Source organism: Microcaecilia unicolor, chromosome 3 (genome assembly GCF_901765095.1).
Source record: "Microcaecilia unicolor chromosome 3, aMicUni1.1, whole genome shotgun sequence".
Taxonomy (NCBI): domain Eukaryota; kingdom Metazoa; phylum Chordata; class Amphibia; order Gymnophiona; family Siphonopidae; genus Microcaecilia; species Microcaecilia unicolor.
Window position 1 is genome coordinate 475,525,803 of NC_044033.1, and position 23,004 is coordinate 475,548,806.

At 44.2% G+C, this 23,004-nt stretch overlaps 1 protein-coding gene across 2 annotated transcripts in view; it reads left to right on the forward strand.

The window, feature by feature from the left end:
• Positions 1-6,316: 6,316 nt before the first annotated feature.
• The window catches only part of SMAP1 (small ArfGAP 1), a 384,385-nt gene continuing 367,697 nt past the window's right edge, over positions 6,317-23,004 (forward strand). For both annotated transcript variants that reach the window (XM_030199008.1, XM_030199009.1), the window contains exon 1: positions 6,317-6,578. In XM_030199008.1, coding sequence (XP_030054868.1) covers positions 6,461-6,578 — 118 coding nt within the window. In that variant the 5' untranslated portion in view covers positions 6,317-6,460. The remainder of the gene's footprint in view (positions 6,579-23,004) is intronic.

The window sequence follows — 23,004 nt, forward strand, 5'->3', positions numbered from 1 at the left end:
GTGGAATTAGAAAAGGTACAGAGCAGGGCGACAAAAATAATAAAGTGTATGGGATGACTTCCCTATTAGGAAAGGCTGAAATGGCTAGGGCTCTTCAGCTTGGAGAAAAGACGTCTGAGGGGAGATATGATAGAGGTCTATAAAATAATGAGTGGAGTGGAATAGGTAGACATGAATCGCTTGTTTACTATTTCAAAAAAATACTAGAACTAGGGGGCACACAACAAAGCTAAAAAGTAGTAAATTTAAAATGAATCAGAGAAAATATTTCTTCACTCAACATATAATTAAACTCTGGAATTCATTGCCAAAGAATGTAGTAAAAGCAGTTAGCTTAGCGGGGTTTAAAAAGGTTTGGATATCTTCCTAAAAGAAAAGTCCATAAGCCATTATTAAAATGGACTTGGGAAAATCCACTGCTTATTTCTAGGATAAGCAGCATAAAATTTATTGTACTGTTTTGAGGTCTTCTAGGTACTTGTGACCTGGATTGGCCATTGTTGGAAACAGGATACCGAGCTTGATGGACCTTTGGATTGTCCCAGTATGGCAACACTTATGTTCTTATGTACTTATGAAGCAGGCCACTGGGGTAATGGCTCAACCAATATTTTGCCTGGCTCTACACAGCACCAGCAAATAGAGAGCTTAGGGGTGGAACCAAAAATTGTGTTGTTTGGATCAGGGCCGGCTTAACCTATGGACCAGGTGAGGCTCTGGTCCAGGGCATCAGTGATAAAGGGCACCGAACGCCCAGGCAGTGACATCACTGGCCCTATAGATTAAGTACATAGCAGTGGAGATTTTTTTTTAAACTTTGTTGGCTTCTTGTCTTCTCCCCTCCCCTCTGTGGAGCCAGTGCCACTCCCCCCTGTCGAACCAGCACCCCCCTCCGTGGAACCAGTGTTGCTCCCTCTTCGCCCCTCCAAATCTTTTCCCTTCAGCCCTGTCATGAGTCCAGCACCTCCTTCTTCCCTCAGACCTCCCCCCACCTCTTCTTCCTTCTTCCCCTCTCGGTCCATCAATCCTATTTTCTTTAGCAGCCCCTGCAGCAATAACAGGCCGCCTGAGCCGGCACCGGATCCTTCCCTCTGCCGCATTCTGCCCCTCTGACAAATTTGTGTATGCGAGGATGGGATGCAGCAGAGGGCAGGATCCAGCACTGGCTCATGCAGCCTGTTAATGCTGCAGGGGATGCTAACGAAAACAGTTTTGATGGACCGAGAGGGGAAGAAGGGAGAAGAGGTGGGGGGAGGTCTGAGGGAAGAAGGAGGTGCTGGACTCATGACAGGGCTGAGGGGAAAAGAGAGATCAGTGCAGGACTCAAGGGAGGGCTGGGAGAAAGAGGGAGTGGTGTTGGATTCACAGGGGAGGAGCTGAAGGAAGAAGCTGGAGTGGTTTTGGATTCAGGAGGTGGTTGAGGGATAAAGAGGAAGTGGTGCTGGACTCACAGGGGGAGGGGGTGCTGAGGGATAAAGAGGGAGAGTTGTTGGACTTCTGGGGGGACTGAGGGAACATGCGGAAGAGTTAGACTCTTAGAGGGGGTCTGAGGGAACAAGAGGAAGAGTTGATGGACTCATGAGGGGGGCGCTGAGGGAAGGAGATGTTCTGGACTCGGGGGGGCTTAGAGAAGAAGAGGGAAAGGTCCTGGACGTGGGGGAGAAGGGAGATGTGCTGAACCCATGGGGGAGGGGGAAGAGGGAGGGAAGGGAACAGGTGCTGGATCACAGGGGTAGGGGGATAGGAGGAAGATAGCAGACCATTGGAGGGGAAGTGACAGACCATAGGTGGAGGGAGAGAGTGAGTAAGAGAAGGTGAGAGATGCTGGACCCACAAGAGATCCTGTGCTCCTTCCCAATTTGTGTAGGTGGTAAACCACATTTAGCAGGCTTTCACTTCTGGTGTGCAGTTTGCCACTTACACAGCCTGGGAACGTGCATGGCATTGGGACATGTGTAGCCATGTCTCTTGGCACCAGGCTGGGTTTCCTGAGTAGGATCTCCTCTCTGAGCTGCTGCCCTGCTGAACACTGAAGCTGCACTTTTCTGAGGGGTAGGGGAAGGAAAGAGAGAGAGAGGGGACAGGGAGCCGTGGGATCATAAGGGGAAAAGGAAGAGAGGGGAGTTACTGCAGCATAGGGGTGGAGAGGAAGGGAAAGGAGGAAAGGAATTGTTGGACCATAATGGGGAAGGAGGGAGAACAATGAGACAGGGAGTTGCTGGACCATAAAGGTGAAGGTGGAGAGAGGGAACAAGGAGCTGTTAAACCATAAAGGTGAAGTGGGAGAGAGGGGACAGGGAGTTGCTGGACCATAGGGATAGAGGGGACAGGGAGTTGCTGGACCATAAGAAGGAAGGGGGGGGGGGAAGATGAGATAGGGAACTGCTGGACCATAGGGGTGAAGGGGAAGGGAGAGAGGACAGGGAAATGATGGACCATAGTGGTGGAGGAGAGATGGGGTGGTGGGGGGACAGGGAGATGCTGGGTTACAAGGGTGTAAGAAGGGACAAGGAGGGGAGATATTTGACATGGTGGAACCATGTGGGAGAGACCATGGGGGTTTTCAAGGAGATGAGTGAGAGGAGGATGGTAAGTACAGAGGGTAGAGTTGTACTAATGGGGAGTGGGTGAAAGAGAAGGGAATAGGAGGCTAAGGAAGGAATGAGACAGGAGATGTAGGCGTGAGAGGAGGAGATGGAAAGTTGATAGGTACTGATAAGTGAAATATAGGTGGAGGACTGAGAAGGTGAAATTTGAGGGGAGAGACAGAAAAGAGAGAAAGAGGAAATATATCAGAGACAGATATAGTGAGGGAATAGAAAAAGATACGAGGAACGTGGAGAAAGGACAAATGGACCACACATACAGGAAAGAGAGAGGAAAACAGAAAAGAAGAAACTGGGACCAACGTGCTTGGAAAAATACAGTACCCAGACAACAAAGGTAGAAAAAAGTGTTTTATTTTGAATCTATTTGGTGGAATATATTAGTTCTGGAAAATATGTATTATGGATGTCTTTGTATTTTTTTATCAGTACAAGAGAAAATGCACTTCTGTTTTTATTTCTCCTATGTTGTGGTACATATCTAGTTTGACTTCTTGGGTTTCCCAGTTCAATTTTTGTCTTTATGTCGTGGCTGCTTACTTCGCATTTGTGTCCTCCGTGTCCTCAGGGCCGGGCTGGTAACTTTCGGTGCTAGGAGCAGCAGTGCCAGACACAGCAGGCGAGCAGTCTAAAGGGGCACGCCTTGGAGTGTGTGCGCACTGGCAGGAGGAATGGCTTCACTATCCAGCTTCATCACACAGGGGCGGAAGTGACATCACTGGTGCGTTGGGGAGACACTGATGTCAGATGCATACCTCCCCTTGAAATTCCAGCCTCACCATATGCAAGACACTTCAGCTTGAAATCTTCTAACGCTCCCGGTGCGTTTCCTTTCTGTATCTTGACTCTGGTTTCCTGGTGCTGACTCCGCCTGTCTCTCTGCCTGCCAGCTGCTTGCCTAGACTCGGATTGGACCTTGACACTGCATGCCAGCCACCTGCTAAGACTCGGACCGAACCTCAACATTGCCTGCCAAGACCTGGACCAGACCTCGACATTGCCTGCCAGCCGCCTGCCAAGACCCTGACAGGACCCAGAATCTCCTATTTCTTGCCTAACGTTTCAGCTGTCTTCTCTCTTCAAGCCCCTCCGACTTGTAAGTCCTGCCGGTCACTTGAACCTGAGTGCTCAATCCTCGGGGAATAGGGTTGCGTATAGGTGAAGGTTTCGGCCTGTCGACTGTCGCTTCTCCTTGGAGGCCAGCACAAGGGCTCACCCCTTGCCCATTCTAGCAGAGCCCCCAAATTTTTACTTTTGTGCTGCCAGTGCCCAGAGAGCATTTTCCACTTGCCCACAGTGGTTCAGCTCACTGGTGTAATTCAAAAGTGCCGCCACTGTCCCTTTACTGCTGACACAGGTGTTGCCACCCCAAGGATTTTAACTTGGCCCACCCCGCCCAATCCTGCCCTGTCATCTTTAGTTTCCCCAAACATCTGAGTCACTGGCCTTGGGATCCTGACCTATCCAGTTTTCTGGATATCCACAGTGAATGAGAAATTTGCATGCATTGCCTTTGTTATATGCATAGGAGCTGGTGCTGTGGGTCTTGAGCACCCCCAATATTGAAAAAATTCCTTATATGTTTCCAGGGAGGGGTTAATTTCATTAGGCCTAGCATCCCCAGTAATTTTGAAAAGTTGGCTCCTATGGTTATATGCAAACCTCTCATGTACATTAACGATGGATATCCTGAAAACCACAATGTCAAGGTGTGACTGGGTTGAGAAACACATGTTTAAATTATTAAATTGTATTTGACCCCAAGGCTGGGGGCGGGGCATGTGGGAGGAGGGGAAGGAATGGTGCAGGTGGGAGGTGAGACTGTGGCAGGGGTACAAAAACAAAAATCCAAGGCACCACACCCTTTTGAGCCCCTAGTTTGAATTCTCCAACCAAAAAGGTGCTCTGTTGTCCCTGCCAGTATATACTATAAAGAAGGGAACTGGATTTTCAGAAGGCGTTTGACAAAGTGCCGCACGAAAGACTCCTGAAGAAATTGCAGAGTCATGGAATCGGAGGTAGGGTATTATTATGGATTAAGAACTGGTTGAAAGATAGGAAGCAGAGAGTAGGATTGCGTGGCCAGTATTCTCAGTGGAGGAGGGTAGTTAGTGGGGTCCCGCAGGGGTCTGTGCTGGGTCCGTTGCTTTTTAATGTATTTATAAATGACCTAGAGATGGGAATAACTAGTGAGGTAATTAAATTCGCCGATGACACAAAATTATTCAGGGTCGTCAAGTCGCAGGAGGAATGTGAACGATTACAGGAGGACCTTGCGAGACTGGGAGAATGGGCGTGCAAGTGGCAGATGAAGTTCAATGTTGACAAGTGCAAAGTGATGCATGTGGGTAAGAGGAACCCGAATTATAGCTACGTCTTGCAAGGTTCCGCGTTAGGAGTTACGGATCAAGAAAGGGATCTGGGTGTCGTCGTCGATGATACGCTGAAACCTTCTGCTCAGTGTGCTGCTGCGGCTAGGAAAGCGAATAGAATGTTGGGTGTTATTAGGAAGGGTATGGAGGCCAGGTGTGCGGATGTTATAATGCCGTTGTATCGCTCCATGGTGCGACCGCACCTGGAGTATTGTGTTCAGTACTGGTCTCCGTATCTCAAAAAAGATATAGTAGAATTGGAAAAGGTACAGCGAAGGGCGACGAAAATGATAGTGGGGATGGGACGACTTTCCTATGAAGAGAGGCTGAGAAGGCTAGGGCTTTTCAGCTTGGAGAAGAGACGGCTGAGGGGAGATATGATAGAAGTGTATAAAATAATGAGTGGAATGGATCGGGTGGATGTGAAGCGACTGTTCACGCTATCCAAAAATACTAGGACTAGAGGGCATGAGTTGAAGCTACAGTGTGGTAAATTTAAAACAAATCGGAGAAAATATTTCTTCACCCAACGTGTAATTAGACTCTGGAATTTGTTGCCGGAGAACGTGGTACGGGCGGTTAGCTTGACGGAGTTTAAAAAGGGGTTAGATAGATTCCTAAAGGACAAGTCCATAGACCGCTATTAAATGGACTTGGAAAAATTCCGCATTTTTAGGTATAACTTGTCTGGAATGTTTTTACGTTTGGGGAGCGTGCCAGGTGCCCTTGACCTGGATTGGCCACTGTCGGTGACAGGATGCTGGGCTAGATGGACCTTTGGTCTTTCCCAGTATGGCACTACTTATGTACTTATGTACCTAAGCATTTAAAAACGCATATAACACATGAAATAAATTGGTAAATAAAATAAATCAAATCCTACGAATAAATTCCATCTGAGACGCGAAAACGAGGTATTGTTCTATCTTAAGGAGCGTGCAGCCTTTAAAGGCTGTCAGTAGAACGTGAAGCGGCAAAATCGCCGGCTCAGTTTTCAAGCTTGTGGAACACGCTGTCACATTCCTCTGTCTCTCAGAACGTCACAAAGGTATGTTCATGCGTCACTTCCTAACGGATGCCGCGCCCACCACCTCACCTGGCCGCGGAAGAACACAATAAGTTTATCTTCTTGCACTGTTGTTTCGAAAGTCCGAGGGGAGATAACGTCCTGGAGTTCTGAGTCTGCCGTAGGAAAGGAGCGATAATTTCTGCGTTCATCGCGCACGCGTCGGTAGGTAGCAGCTCGCAGTAGGGATCTTTTTTTTTTTTTTTTTTCTGCAGACGGTTTCCTGTGCATCGCGCGCAGGAAGAGGGGCTGGGAAATGTAGTTCCGGCTTTTGCGGAAGTGTCGGCGTAGCTGCGGGTGTCTGTGTGAAAGCTGCCGTTTCTTCTCTCTAGCTCGGCTCTCTTCTGCGGATTCGGCACAGACACCCCGTTCTCCGAACTCCTTCCAGTGAGTTGTGTGTCCGCCCCGTGTGTAGGATGACGACCCGTTCAGAGCGAGAGAAGGCGCAGAAGCTGAATGAGCAGCACCAGGCCATCCTGTCCCGCATGCTGCGCGAAGAGGACAACAAGTACTGTGCCGACTGCGAAGCCAAAGGTGAGCTGTCCTGAGCTGTGTGTTAAAGCAGGGGTGTCAAACAGCATTCATTTGGGGCCGCAAACCACAATGGTTTTCAGGATATCTTTAATGAATATTTATGAGCTATATTTGCATACAGTGAAGATAGTGCATGCAAATTTATGACATGCATATTCATTAGGGCTGTTCTGAAAACCTGGCTATTCAGGATTGTAGCTAAAGGGTATCTGTGTATAGATGTCAGTGTGTTAAAAGTCTAGCTGGGGGGGGGGGGGGGATATCTGTGTGAGTTTCTCTATACGAGTGTATGTGCAAGGAAAGAAGAATATGTGTATGTGTGACAATATGTGCTCTCTGTATATCTGTGTACTTAACAGTTGTTTAGTAGGTATGCTTGTGCATATGTGAATATACATGTATGTATGTTTGTTGAGGCTGCAGGTCCCTTGCACACAAAGAGTTGCTGATCTCTGTTGTGGCTACATAATGAGCCTTGGCTAAGTAGGAATTTTCCCATGCTTTGCCCTTGGAAAGGAATCTTCTTTATTTAATAATGAAAGCCTAGTGTCCATTTCTGCTTCTGTCTCATAGTCTCTGTTTCTTGGTGTCCTGGCGACTTGGGTGGTTTCAGCAGCATCTAGCTTGGAAGTAAGTGTGAAGCTGTGGAAGAAGGTCTATTCTTTTTCCAGAAAGACATGGAGCAGACATCTTCATCCAGTTCACCCATGTAATTGGTGTGAGCTGGCCCCTTCAGGAGATCATAGTGCTAAAACCTTTCTCAGTGTTTGTCATGAAGGTGTGTCCTGCTTGCACATAATCCTCTATGAGAACTGAATAGGTACAGAAGGTGTGTTTAACCCCAGAATGAATGGCTGAATGCAGATGTCAAAGTATTTTTTTTTTTTTTTTACTGTAATCAGTGTAACTGGATATGTATATATAAAATATAGGAGCAACAGCACACTGGAAATCCCAGGTTGTCCTTTTTTCTATATTTAGATTATTTTACCTTTGGGGGAAGGGGAAGAAAGATGAAAGGTTCAATTGTTTTATGATGTCAGTAAAAAATAGGTTAAAGGTGCTTCTTTTGTGAGGGATTGATTTCCATCTTGTATGGATGGAAATGTAAATATAGTTGAACATTGTAACTGGAAAGTTTTATTGTGCATTCTGTGTCCTGTTCATCCTGTTGAACTTGTGATGAAACACAGCATATAAGAATGTTTGTAAACATCAGGTTTCATGTTTATTTCAGGTGTAGCAGTAATAATGACCCAGAACATTAGGAATTGATTTATTTCACACCCTACACAGAAAGTGCATTGATCATGAACCAAGCATTGCTGTTGCTTTTTTTTTTAATGATGTTTTCAGTGTAGTGCTTTGGCACATTCTATTTGACAGATATTTGTCACTGTTTTAACACTGAGTGTGTATAATTTAGATTTGCATTAGGAGAATTAGTAGTACCAGGAGGTATGTAAGAAGATAAGTGAACAAACAAAACAGGGGATACCTCTACGACAGGAAACTACAGCAGACAAAAGTAGAGGTTAAACAAGGATGAATCCAGCACTGGAGATGTTATCCATCTTTAATTGATGCAGATATGAAGGGACCTGACACGGTCCGTGTTTTGGCGTATATCAACGCCTCAGGGGTCAAATTAGTAACTCTAGTCAAAAGTATTGGTATTCAACTCTGCATGAATTGAAATGTTGTGAAAGGGGTCAAGCTATTCGGAGCTCAGTTGCAAGTAGACCGCCACTGGCAAGCAATGTAGGGTCTGCTCATATCTAAACAAACAAAGCCCTTCTTATCTGTATCATTTAAAGACTGTTGGATAACATGCCCAGTGTTGGATTCATCCTTGTTTAGCATCTACTTTTGTCCTCAGAAGATAAGTGAACAGCAGAAATGGCAAAGTTATGCTGCTGAAACTTGAGGACCAAGAAACTTAGAAAATTCCCAATTTTTGTACGGGTGGCACATCTTTCTTTAGTTTCAGCCTATGTTTATTTTCTTGAGCACTGGTAGGCATATTTTAAATAGCTGGGAAATTGGTATTCTCCTATTCTGTTCATGTCAGATATATATATATATAGATATATATATATATATATATAGATATATATATATATATATTTTTTTTTAAATAGAGCACCAACTCCTCTCCTGCTTTGCCAATGGTTTTCTTATACAGACTGCTTTGCTTGAGTGATTACTTCAGTGATGTGGAACACAAGTTTTGTGATGACTCTCCTAGTCATAAGGGTGGATTCTGTTGTTTTAGCTTTGGTATTGCTGTATAGGAAATAGGTTGGTACATTTGGAAGGCCACAAGGATAGGATAGGAAATGCTGAGTAAGTATGCACCAGTCAAAGTGTTGTAAAATAAATCACTACTACAAGCAGGATGGTGACTATATCAAGGGTTATCAGGATAGTTTTGTATAATATGCAAGGATTAGTATAATGGTGCTATTCTGCAGTCTTAGGTAAAACCACCTTCCTCCCTTATCCATCTTACCCACTTTTATTGTCCACCTCTTTATATACTAAATTCAGTTGTTTTATCCATTTTGTGTTATCTTGTAAACCTGTTATATTTGTAAGCTGCATTGAACCTGCTAATAAGTGGGAAAGCGCGGGGTATAAATGTTACAATACAATACAACTAGGTTTTATATTCAGAAGCAAGGGACATGGAAAAATTTACCAATCTGAAAAGAGGCTGTTTGAGGTATGACTTTTAAAAAAATGTAAGTGGCTGTTTAAAGTTATAAGTAGGTAGACATAGGTGGGTAACTGCCACTGAAAGTACATGTTATTTGAATTGTACAAGTTACACATTTAAAGTTAAGCAACCAGCTGAATGTCTGCCTGATGGTGTTCTCCTAACTACAGTCATATTCTTCTTGAGCCCTAAACCTTTCAGCCACAAACCTCTTCAGATCAGTTTGGCCTCCTTATGCCCACTTGCATTTGTGTTTATTTTTTTACCTCAAATCCTCTGTCGGTTGCTGATGTTGCTATAACACAGTAATTAAAGAGCTGTGAGAAGGATTTGGGTATGTAAATGGTACACATAATGGAAGATGTATGGAGAATAGCACTTCTTAAGAGTGCAGGCTCTTGGAGTGTAATCCTGACTTCTAATTCTGGCAAGTTATTTTGTCTCCTAATTGATAAGTTCTGGAAATTGTCCTAGTCACAGCCAGTGGCGTACCAAGGGGGGGGGGGGGCGGTCCGCCTCGGGTGTCGGCGGGTGGGGGGGTGCTCCGTCGTCTCCTGCCACCACCCTGCGTTTTTTTTTAAATCCATGCAGCCGCGACGCGGGCAGCACCTCGTGTCTGCCCTGCTGTGTGCTGTGAAAAAGAAAATCGCTTCCCCCTGGCGTCGGGCCTTCTCTCGCTATGTCCCGCCCACTTTTGAGGTAACGTCCTATTTCCTCGAGGGCGGGACATAGCGAGAGAAGGCCCGACGCCAGGGGGAAGCGATTTTCTTTTTCACAGCACACAGCAGGGCAGACACGAGGTGCTGCCTGCGTCGCGGCTGCATGGATTTAAAAAAAAAAACAAAAACGCAGGGTGGTGGCAGGAGAAGAGGGCTCTGTCGCTCTCCACGGGGGGGGGGGGGGGGGGCTCAGATGGGAGAAGGAGGTGGGGGAGCTCAGAGGGGTTCGCAGAGGGGAGAAGGGAACTGGGGAGGGGTGGGGGGAGCTCAGAGGGGTTCGCAGAAGGGAGAAGGGAATTGGGGAGGGGTGGGGGGGCTCAGAGGGGTTCACAGAGGGGAGAAGGGAATTGGGGAGGGGTGGGGGGAGCTCAGAGGGGTTCGCAGAAGGGAGAAGGGAATTGGGGAGGGGTGGGGGGGCTCAGAGGGGTTCACAGAGGGGAGAAGGGAACTGGGGAGGGGTGGGGGGGAGCTCAGAGGTGTTCGCAGAAGGGAGAAGAGAACTGGGGAGGGGTGGGGGGAGCTCAGAGGGGTTCGCAGAAGGGAGAAGAGAACTGGGGAGGGGTGGGGGGGAGCTCAGAGGGGTTCGCAGAAGGGAGAAGAGAACTGGGGAGGGGTGGGGGGAGCTCAGAGGGGTTTGCAGAAGGGAGAAGGGAATTGGGGAGGGGTGGGGGGGCTCAGAGGGGTTCACAGAGGGGAGAAGGGAACTGGGGAGGGGTGGGGGGAGCTCAGAGGGGTTCGCAGAAGGGAGAAGGGAACTGGGGAGGGGTGGGGGAGCTCAGAGGGGTTCTCAGAGGGGAGAAGGGAACTGGGGAGGGGTGGGGGAGCTGAGAGGGGTGCTCAGAGGGGAGAAGGGAATTGGGGAGGGGTGGGGGTGCTCAGAGGGGAGAAGGGGTCTGAAGCTGGAACTGGGGTCTGACAAGGGGGCAGGAGGGAGAATGGGTCCATGCCTGGGGCAGGTGGGAGAATGGGTCTGGGGCTGAAAAGGGGGGATGCAAAGCATGTGGTGGATGAAGGGGGCTGGAACTGGGGGCTGAAAAGGAGGGTATTTGGGATAAGGGGGCTAGTGCTGGAACTGTGGGCTGAAACGGGGCAGGGGCTGAAACTGGGGGCTTTAAAGGGGACAGGGAGAGCTGGCTGGGGCTGAAGCTCAGGATTGGTGAGAGAAAAGGGCTGGGGTTGAAACTAGGGGCTGAAAAGGGGACAGGGAGAAGTGGCTGGGGGCTGAAGCTCAGGACTGATGGGAGAAAAGGGCTGGGGACTGGTGGGATAGTGGTGCTGAAAAGGGGGGGCAGGTGGGAGATGTGGGCTGGGGCTGGAACTAGGGGCAGGTGGAACTAGGGGCTGAAAAGGGGGGGCAGAGAGAGAGGGGACAGACCCTGGATGGAAGTGGGGAGCGTGAGGGAGGGCAGACCCTAGATGGATGGGAGAGGGAGGGCAGACGGATTGAAGGGGCAGAGAGAAAGGGCAGATGGTGGGTGGAAGGGGGAGAGAGAAAGAGGGCAGACTGGGGCAAATGGTGGATGGAAGGGAGAGAAAGGGCAGACAGTGGATGGAAGGGACATTAGAGAGGGCAGACACTGGATGGCAGAGAGAGAGCAAAGACAGATCCTGGATGGAAGGAAGACAGTGAAAAGAAGATGAGGAAAGCAGAAACCAGAGACAACAAACTGTAAATATATATTTTTATTATTTTGCTTTAGGATATAGTATTGTTGCTGTGTTGTTTATAAATAGAACATGTAAATAAGGTAATCTTTTTATTGGACTAATTTTAATACATTTTGACTTAACTTTCAGAGAACAGAACCCCCTTCCTCAGGTCAGGATAAGATACTGTAACAGCACTATACTGTACTGACCTGAGGAAGGAGATTTTGGCCTCTGGAAGCTAAATGTATTAGTCCAGTAAAATGGTATTATTTTATTTTCTGTATTTGTTTTATTTCTATTTGTTAATTTGTAAAGTGGTGATTGGTGTTTGTTATTTTTTTCAAATTTACATCTGCTGTCTTTATATTTTGCACAGTACTAGGGGACATTTTCTGTTTCTGTGGTGTTGCATTGTATGCAGAGTCTGGCATCGGGGGTTCAGTTTAATTTTTGTCTAAATAGAAAGTTTATGATTACTTATACTATAGTGGATTAGGGTGTATCTGTGTTTGTGAAAAAGACATGGCTTTCGGTTGGCATTGACTGTGCAGGATCGACGATCTGTACTATTCTGTCTGGTTTCATTTTACAATAGGTGAACTGATGTTCTAGTGCTCACTGTATTGTTTAAGATGCTTTCCTTTTCCTTGTGTGACTCGTAGAAATTACTGCTTATGGTATGGTAGAATTGCTCTATAGGTCCTGAGTGTTTTGTATTCTCGGTATGCCTAGTACTGGATTTGGGGGGGGGGTGTTAAAAAATGACCGGCCCCGGGTGTCAACTACCCTAGGTACGCCACTGGTCACAGCACACTAGAAAGTAAAGCTGGCTAAGTCCAAATTGTGACTTGTAACCTCTGTTGAGCAGGGATTGTCTCTTCATGTTCAAGTTTACAGCGCTGCGTACATCTAGTAGCGCTGTAGAAATGGTAAGTAGTAGTAACTCAGTAGTGGACTAGATGAAACAGTGTGCAGTGTGATATAAGCCTTGTCCACGCAGATGAAATGCAAAGATAAACGTCTGCAAAACAGGTTTCGAAAATGCCAGTTTGGACATTTTGAGAACAAATTGGTCCAAATGGTGCTTTATGACACTTTTTTTTTTTTGGGGGGGGGGGCACTTTTCTCTTTCAAAAATGAGCCCCATAGTGAGTTAAGGTCTTTGTTCTAGCTGGTACACACTGATATTTCACCTGCCCATCTCATACTGTTTTCTTGGATTTCTGAACCTTAGATGCATGGAATCTTAGCTGCCAAGCATTCCTTAAGCTTGTTTAGATCATGTGTTGTTCGGTCTGCTCCCTCAAGGGTGTCTTATCTTTTGTAATGCTTACGTCAACTGCAGAGAGGCAAACATTTCTTCTAACACTTCTGCAGTTTCTCCAGTTTCTGTCCATTTTACAGTTTTCTTTCTGTGGCTGCACACCCCTTGTTGCATCTTGAACTTGCTGAGATGCTTCTTGTTTTTGAACTTTCTCTCCTTTCACTCTCTCTCTCTCCCTATAAAACAGGGGTCTCCAATTCAATTTATTGAGGGCCACAACTCAGTTTGATTTTTCAGGCTTTGTACAATGAATACGCACAAGATGACTTCATTATATACAAACATGTCTCGTACATATTAATTGTTGAAATCCTGAAAACCCAACTGGGCTGAAGCTCTGACTGGATTTGGGGACCACTACTATAAACATGTTTCCACCTGCTTTCTAGGATGCATGTGTACTTGTAAGGAAAACGTGAGCCAATGGATGAAGACAAATGGACTTGTGTTAAATTTATCCAAGACTGAGGTAATGATTGTATCGTTGTCCTTTCTGCTTCACAATTGACAACCGTCATGTAATTTTCAACCAAAATGTAAACCTCAAACCATCATTATAAACTGTACACCATCATTGTAATTCTCAATCAGAATGTAAATTGTAAGCCACTTTGAACTGCAACCTGTTTTTGGATAACAGTGGGATACAAGAATGCATAAATATATAAAATTAAATTGTGGGAAACTGATGAATTGCCTGGTACTGTTTGGGTGATGTGGCTCTTCCAGTCAGAAAAAATATGAAGTTGTTAGGGGTGACACTGGATAATACTTACTATGAAAAGTCAAGTTTGTATAAATTGAAACCTATGTTTTCAGTATTTTTTTTCTTTTAGATCTGTTGTTAAGAGCATGATATTGCAATGCGTTGTACCTCAGAATAGCATCTTCGACTGTCAACACGTTAAAACCAGTCCAGAATGCAGCTGCTACGTTAATTGTGGGCATATCGAAATTTGACCTCATGATGCCAATTCTTAAACAGTTACACTGGTTGCTAGTAATACAAAGAATTCAGTTTAAGGTATTACCGCTTGTGCACCAGACCCTTTACTCTAATGCACCTTTTTACTTTAAACAAGTTTTGAATGTTTACTATCTAGGAAGGATATTTAAGATCTAAAAATGCTATGTGGCTAACTTTAGATTTGGTGGTAAAAGCACATTATGGTGAGAAAAGAGTCTGCTTTTTCTGTGGCAGGGGTATCTTTATGGAGTGCACTCTCTGGGCAGCTGCGTTTGTGTGGCAGTATTTTACTAAAAACCTTTTAAAAACACAGCTCTTTGTGGCATCATTTTTGTTAAAATTTAAGCTGCTAAGGGTGCCTGAGGCACCCTTTTACCATAGTGGGTAAAAGGCAGGTTTAAAAAAAAAAAAAAAGAAATGGACGAGTGGCAAGTGAAGCACTTGCCGTGCACCGATTTCCGGTGGGAGCACTAAGGGCTTTTGCGCTACCCAGGCGGTAACCGGGCAGCGCGTGACACTGCCTGATTACTGCCGGGTACACACTGGTGCTACAAAAATGAAAATATTTTTGTAGTGCCAGAAATGGCATGCGCTGTGGGGGCGGGAACTACCACTGGGCTGTGATGACAGCGAGCACTCCATAAATCAGCGGAATTTTTAATCCGTTTTCAAGGAGGCTGTTGAGGCTTTTTCCTCCAATTGAGGGTTCTCTCTAACTTTTGAGGAATACCACGCACCAGACATTACACCCACACACGTAGGAGATTGGTTTGTTTTGTTGACTAAATTTGAAAGTATCCCCTTGAGCTCTTGTGTTTTAGACATTTTGATAGGAGCCATTGTTTGTCTCTGGAATCACTGTTATGATCATGGAAGCTGTAAGAAGCATCCTGGAGTGCCTGAGCATGTGTGGGCCATGTATCTTCTCTTAGTTCTTTTGTTATTTTTTTTCCATCTGTGTTCATAGGCTTTTTCCCATTTATTTGCTTCAGTTGTATTTGCTGCTCAAAATGGCTTTCAAGACTTGGATTATAATGCTATTTCTCTCCTTTATTTGCAGGTTAAATTTCATTATTTCATTAAACTGTACTTATGCATTTTTTTAATTATCACGTCACCTACAGAAAGATAAACATTATTTAAAAGTATATATGTATTTGAAAGAAATTTTGATTAGTTTCAAATACTTTAGAGAGATCTAGATAAACCTCAGGCAGCAGGTTGCCAGGGTGGTTAATCATCAGCACCTGAAATTTGTTTAAGAAAAGCTGCTGGTGATATTTACTGTGTCAGGGAAAAGCTGCTAACTTAGAGGGGAGAAGTAGGAGTAGGTTTTTTTTTGAGGGGCTACTTGGTGGTAGTGAGTACCGGCACCTTTTTCCATTGTCTGCTAAAATTGATCCATGATCCCGAAGTTTTAATGAAAGAGCTCAGGCCGTACACACCAATTCTGTCTTGTCATAGATTCTGTGACTGGTTGCAGGGGGTCTGGCTGTTGTGGGGTGGGTCCTTCAGTGATCACCCCACCCCTGAAGGGTGGCCTGGCATTTGAGTACAAGCACCTTTTTCACTAGAAAAAACACACTGAGTAGGAGGGAAGGTGAGGGAGTGTGCAGGACAGAACTGGGGAGAAGAGGAGCTGGAGAGTGATTGGAGAGAGGGAAAATGAACAGAAAAAAGTAAAATAGAAGAAGAGTGAAATAGTAAAAAAAAAAAAAAAAGTGAAACCCGTTTAAACATAAGTATTGCCATACTGGAACAGACCGAAGGTCCATCAATCCCAGTATCCTGTTTCCAACAGTGGCCAATCCAGGTTACAAGTACTTGGCAAGATCCCAAAACAGTACAATACATTTTATGCTGCTTATCCTAGAAATAAACAGTGGATTTTCCCCAAGTCCATTTTAATAATGGCTAATGGACTTTTCTTTTAGGAAGCTATCTAAACCTTTATAAAACCCTGCTGAACTAACTGCTTTTACTATATTCTCTGGCAGCAAATTCCAGAGGTTAATTACATATTGAGTGAAAAAATATTTTCTCCGATTCATTTTAAATTTACTACTTTGTAGCTTCATTGCATTCCCCCTAGTCCTAGTATATTTCGAAAGAGTAAACAATTGATTCACGTCTACCCATTCCACTCCAATCATTATTTTGTAGACCTCTATTGTATCTCCCCTTAGCCGTCTTTTCTCCAAGCTGAAGAGCCCTAACCGCTTTAGCCTTTCCTCATAGGGAAGTCGTCCCATCCCCTTTATCATTTTTGTCACTCTTCTCTGTATCTTTTCGAATTCCACTATATTTTTTGAAATGTGGTGACCAGAATTGCATACAGTATTCAAGGTGCAGTCGCACCATGGAGAGATATAAAGGCATAACGTTCTAATTTTTGTTTTCCATTCCTTTCCTAATAATACCTAACATTCTATTTGCTTTCTTAGCCACCGCTGCACACTGAGCAGAGGGTTTCAACATATCATCAACGATGACGCCTAGATCCCTTTCCTGGTTGGTGGCTCCTAATTTGGAACCTTGTATCACGTAGCTATAGTTTGGGTTCCTCTTTCTCACATGCATCACTTTGCACTTGCTCACATTAGCATCATCTGCCATTTGGATGCCCAGTCTCATAAGGTCCCCTTGTAATTTTTCACAATCCACTTGAGATTTAACAACTTTGAATAACTTTGTGTCTTCAGCACATTTAATTACCTCACTAGTTACTCCCATCTCTAGATCATTTATAAATATGTTAAAAAGCTGCGGTCCCAGTACAGACTCCTGGGGAACTCCACTATCTATCCTTCATACTGACCATTTAACCTTATTCTCTGTTTTCTATCTTTTAACCAGTTTTTAATCCACAATAGAACACTTCCTCCTATCCCATGACTCTCCAATTTCATTTGGAGTCTTCCTTGAGGTACTTTGTCAAATGCCTGTTGAAAATCCAGATACACAATATTGACTGCCTCAACTTTATCCACGTGTTTGTTTTACCCCTTCAAAGAAATGTAATAGATTGGTGAGGCAAAATTTCCCTTCTCTAAATCCATGTTGGCTTTTTCTCATTAATCCATGCTTTTGAATAATCTCTGTAATTTTGTTCTTTATAATAGTCTCTACCATTTTGCTTGGCACCAATGTCAGGCTCGCTGGTCTATAGACAATTTTCCAGATCACTTCTGGAACCTTTAAAAAATAATCAGTGTGATATTGGCCACTCTCCAATCTTCCAGTACCGTTCATGATTTTAAAGATAAATTACATATTACTAACAATAATTCTCAAGTTTATTTTTCAAATTTATCAGTACTCTGAGGCAGAGTACAATTGGAAATAATATAAAAAGAAGGGGAAAACAAAAATTTCATTGGATCTGAAAAACCTTTGGCTGGTGACTAACTTAAGTTGTATTTTTTTTAAATTATTTTTTCAATCTTGTCTTGAAAATTGTGCAACTTGAAAGAAAAAAGTAGGAAAATAATCATCCTTCAATGTTTTTTATAATTTGGAAATACTTGTACAGATTTTAAGTTCCTAAAATTAGAGATGTGCAGACTTGATGCAGAAGAGTTAATGTCCATGGGATAAAGACAAATTTCATTTTTCAGTTTTTGACTGCAATATTGCCCTATTTTTAACGATTTGTATGGGCCAGGGATTACGTGGAATTGAGGACATGGTTTGTGAACAAGTGTTTAAGGATATGACAAGAATCTGAAAGTTAACTAGTGATGTATTGAATATATTTCTAAAGGTGTGATACATAATTTGGGATTCTTTCTTAGCTGTTTCCTACATTAATGTTTAATTTAATTTTAGTTGCTCAGAAAGTGGTTAAAGATTTCCTTCAGATGTGTAATGCCATATATTATTTTTGAAGAAAGAACGACATTGAAATATTTAGTTCTTTTGTGTGCTGTACACTCAGCTGTTCTCTTAGCTAGTTTGGAAAAAACAATAGGAACACAGACTGACTGATGGAGCATAAAAAAAGTGGGGATACTCTCCTTGTATGTCCATTAAATTAAATAATTTTTCCTTAAAGGCAAGTATAACATTGTGTATAGATTTCACTAGAGGCCTCAAACTCCCATGCTCAAGGGCCGTAAACTGGTCAGGTTTAAAGATGTCCATGATGAATATACATAAGAGATCTGCATTGCCAATCTCCTATTGTATGCAAATATATCAAAAATATATTTATTAGAGAGATCCTGAAAACCCAGCTAATATGGGGCCCTCAGAGACTGAAATCAGAGAGTCTAGTTTTAGGCTTATGTTTAACTCTTATTACCACCAACAAATACAAACTATACCTAAACTACAAGATACAGCAATACACAATACATTGTAACAATTATAACAAAATGCACATATTGGAGCTCTGTAGAATCTGCCGTGATCCAGACATTTTTCTTAATGAATATTGTAATTATGTTTCTTTCCTACACATTCTTCCTCCCTTTTGATCCTAGTTTTAGGCTTGTAAGAAAGCACTGGCCTGCTAGGTTGAAATTCTGTCTTATAAAATCTTCAATCTTGACTTTATCTGGAGGTGATGGGAGAGAGGAAATTTAATTAAGGGACACTATTGTCAATTGCATAGTTATTGCTGTTGCATAGTGTTCAGTAGACTATGACTGTAAAGGACTAGAAAATATTTTTATCCTTTCTCTGAGATGAAAATTCAGTTGAGTAACTCCTAGATCACCTTTGTCCATAGATTATTCCCCTGCCAGCTTCAGAGAGCTTGAATCTTTTTGCCAAAAAGATGGCAAAATGTGCATCATTCTGCTGAGTGATATGGTGGACACTTCTTGTAAACAAGTCATGGTTATTATTGCTGCAAAAGGATCTTCCAGCAATTATTGGGGCAAGAAGTGTGAAGGCATATGCAATCAAGTTTTTCTGGTTTTTTAATCATTACTACCATTTGACTAATAATGTAATTTTTCTTTCATGTTGGAAGTGTAGAGTATGTTATATAGATCAGTGAAATGAGCTCTTACGTTAATGCATTGTGAGTTGTATTTTTTTGGACAGCAGAATATGGAAAGTAGAAAAGGGTGTGAGAACTTTTACAAGGCACTGTAGGTGACTTGCTGGATTTTTCTGTAGAATCCAGGGATTTCACAAATGAATATGTATGATATATTTGCATATAGTGCCTTCATTGTATGCAAATCTTTCATCAAGAACATTTTTAAAACTCGGACTGGTTTGCTTCCTTGAGGAGTGGATTTGGGGACCCTTATTTTTAAAATGCTTCCTAATGTAATCATATTTACTTTTATAGTGCTCATTGACATGCAGAACACTGTACAATGTTAATAGATATTCAGATGTAATATGCCTGCCCCAAAGAGCTTACGTCCTAAGAGGGTACCTGAGGCAGAGGGAGATAAAATGACTTGCCCATGGTCACAAAGAATGTTAGTGGCAGCAGTGCAAGTTGATTCCTCTTAGTAGAGAATAACTTGGGGACAGAGCCTGAGGGGACAGGGTGGTGATGGAGACAGAGCCTGAGGAGACAAACTTTGAGGGACATAATCGAAAGGGATGCCCAAGTTTTGCTGAGGACGTCCTCGCAAAACGTCCTGGTGGAATCGAAACAAGATGCACGTCCATCTTTCGTTTTGATGATACGGTTGGGGATGCACAAATCTTGACATTTAGGTCGTCCTTCGAGATGGTCGTCCCTAGACTTGGTCATAACTGATTTTTGGTAATAATGGAAACCAAGGACGCCCATCTCAGAAATGACCAAATGCAAGCCCTTTGGTCGTGGGAGGAGCCAGCATTTATAGTGCACTGGTCCCTCTGACATGCCAGGACACCAGCCGGGCACCCTAGGGGGCACTGCAGTGGACTTCATAAATTGCTCCCAGGTACGTAGCTCCCTTACCTTGTGTGCTGAGTCCCCCAAAACCCACTACCCACAACTGTACCCCACTACTATAGCTCTTACGGGTGAAGAGGGTTACCTAGATGTGGGCACAGTGGGTTTGTGGTGGGTTTTGGAGGGCTCACATTTACCACCAGAAGTGTAACAGGTAGGGGGGGTATGGGCCTGGGTCCGCCTGCCTGAAGTGCACTGCACCCACTAAAACTGCTCCAGGGATCTGCATACTGCTGTGATGGACCTGAGTATGACATTTGAGGCTGGCATAGAGGCTGGCAAAAAATATTTTTAAGGATGTTTTTTGAGGGTGGGAGGGGCTTAGTGATCACTGGGAGAGTAAGGGGAGGTCATCCCTGATTCTCTCTGGTGGTCATCTGGTCAGTTCGGGCACCTTTTTGTGGCTTGGTCGTAAGAAAAACAGGACTAGGTAAAGTAGTCCTCCAAGTGCTTGTCAGGGACGCCCTTTTTTTTTCCATTATGGGTCGAGGACGCCCATGTGTTAGGCACGCCCCAGTCCCGCCCCCAACACGCCCCCATGAACTTTGGTTGTCCCCACGACGGAAAGCAGTTGGGGACGCCCAAAATCGGCTTTCGATTATGCCGATTTGGGCGACCCTGTGAGGACGCCTATCTTCTGATTTGTGTCGAAAGATGGGCGTCCTTCTCTTTCGAAAATGAGCCTGTAAGTCACCATGTCATTTTCTACTTTGAAGCCTGTTAATGAACTGGACTGTTATTTATGTTTTTATGTTTGAGTAATGCAGCGTAGGATATTCTGATTTTTTGGAAAAACAAGCAAACATACTGGCAACAACAAAATTTGCATGGGGGGATCCTGTATATTTCTGCTACCAGCACATCTTCTAAGAAGATATCTTCTATTGCATGAAGGACTATGGAAGACAAGACAGCTAGACTGAATCCTGAGGTTATTGATGACTTATTCAACCGTAGATTAAAAAATCATAACAGTGCTTCATAGGGCATGTTTCTCCCCCACTAGGGTATATGGAACGATTTGTATTTTGTACCCCTTGAAATTTTAACAGGGTGGATTAGGATTTCTTGGTGTAGTAGAAGTCAGTTATTGTTGGGGTTTGAAGCAGGGGCGTATCTGAACTGCGGCGGTAGGGGGGGCCAGGGCCAGAGTGAGGGGGCACATTATAGCCCCCCCCCGCCGCCGCCGCCATTGCCGATCCCCCTCCCCCCAGCCGCTGCCATTGCCAATCTCCCCCCGCCGTTGCTGTCGCCTACCTTCGCTGGCGGGGGACCCCAACCCCCGCCAGCCGAGGTCCGCGTCCTCCTGCCGCTGCCGGCTGCCTGTAAAAGAATTCCGTCAGCTGGTGGGGGACCCCCAACCCCCGCCAGCCAAGCCGAGGTCCTTTCATTTCTTCCACTAAAGCTGGCGCCGAAAGTTTCTTCTGAGTCTGACGTCGCTGCACGTTGTACGTGCAGGACGTCAGACTCAGAAACAGAATCTGACGTCCTGCACGTACAACGTGCAGCGACGTCAGACTCAGAAGAAACTTTCGGCGCCAGCTTTAGTGGAAGAAATGAAAGGACCTCGGTGGTGGTGGGGTTATTATAGTTGTTATTGCTTTCTGTTTGTGATTTAGAAACAACAGTTGCACAGCATATTGTTCCTGTTTATACTTTAATGAAAAGATTTAAATATTAAATCATGTGTTTGAGGCTTCTGCAGATGAGGTCAGAACCTGCGGGGATGGGACAGGGATGGAGACAGAACCCATGGGGATGGGGTGGGGACAAACTTTGTCCCTGTACCATTCGTTAGTTCTCAGCTCATTTTTCTAAGGACTAGGCCACTTCTTCTCCCATCTGTGATATTCAGCCGTTCATTCTCATCGCTCTTTTGTATCTCCAGAATTGTTTTTAAACCCCAGGGAAAGGAATGTAGATATTATTATACTTCTAATCTAGAAATTTCAGAGCTATTATAGGCAATGATGAAATGAAACAGGTTATCATTCCATCTTTGATTTACAAAAACATTGTTGCATATTTCTTCTGAAACTCTTGCAATTTTGTGAGTTCTGTGGCTAAAAGGCATACACTGTTCCTTGATAATTCTCGCTGAGGATGCTAAACTACTTCCTGCATTTTGTGAAACCTGCTGTTTATATAGTGTTTTGGGATTTTTAGTCCTCCTCTTCCAAAGGATGCTTTAGATGAGTTGTAGCACTGCTTTTAGGGCTTTTGTTGTTTGGTTATAACTGAAAACGCCCAGAAAACAGCCTGCCTCTCAAAGCTCTGAAGCCATCCTTCTGCTGCTGCTGTTGTGCTAGTCAAACAGATGCAGTGGCTACCTTGGTCATACAAATGCTTCTAGAGGAACAGGACTGATTGAAGGATGGTGGTGGTAGCAGCAGCAGCAGCATTTGAGCTGCCTCCTGCCTCACTTCTTCCTTCTCCTTGCTGCTAATCTCTAGTAAGTTAAAACCAACAGCAATGATACTTCAGCCTGTTTTCTTCACTTGCTGCTCCCGGAACCACTTGCACTTTAACATTTATGTTAGTCTGCAGGTGCAGTGGCTGTGGTTTCAAATTACTAAACAGAGATTTGCAGCTGTGAGAAGTGGAAAGAAAACTGCCACAGTTGCTGCCTGTAATGAGCCCGGATCAGGAAGAGTCATTGCAGCCTGGGAAGAGAGGGTGGATGGTTCAAAGGGCACAAAGGAGCAAGTGGAAAGGGGAAAGAGAGATACTGGAAAGAGAATTGAATTAATCTGAAATATTCCCTAAAATTTAGTTTGTGATGCAAAAGCACCAGTACTTATTAACACCTCTTTGTATTGCTTTCTAGAAGCCTCTAAAAAAACCAAAACAAACAAAAAAAACAGCTGTAGCTTAGGATCAGAAACTCTAATTTATAATTCAGGTATAAAGATCCTTCAAAGTTTAGTCTAAGTGGTCCTCAAGGGGCTAAATAGCAGAGAAAAAGGTCCATCTGCATTTCCTTGGCTGTAGGACCTATTAAATGAGTTGTGTTAGGAAAGGCAGAAATCCTAGGTCACTTCCTCTGAGGAGTTAAAAATAAGCAGGGCCGTGCCTAGGGTCTCTGGCGCCCCCTGCAGACTATCAGTTGGCGCCCCTACCCCCCGTGAAAATGATCAGG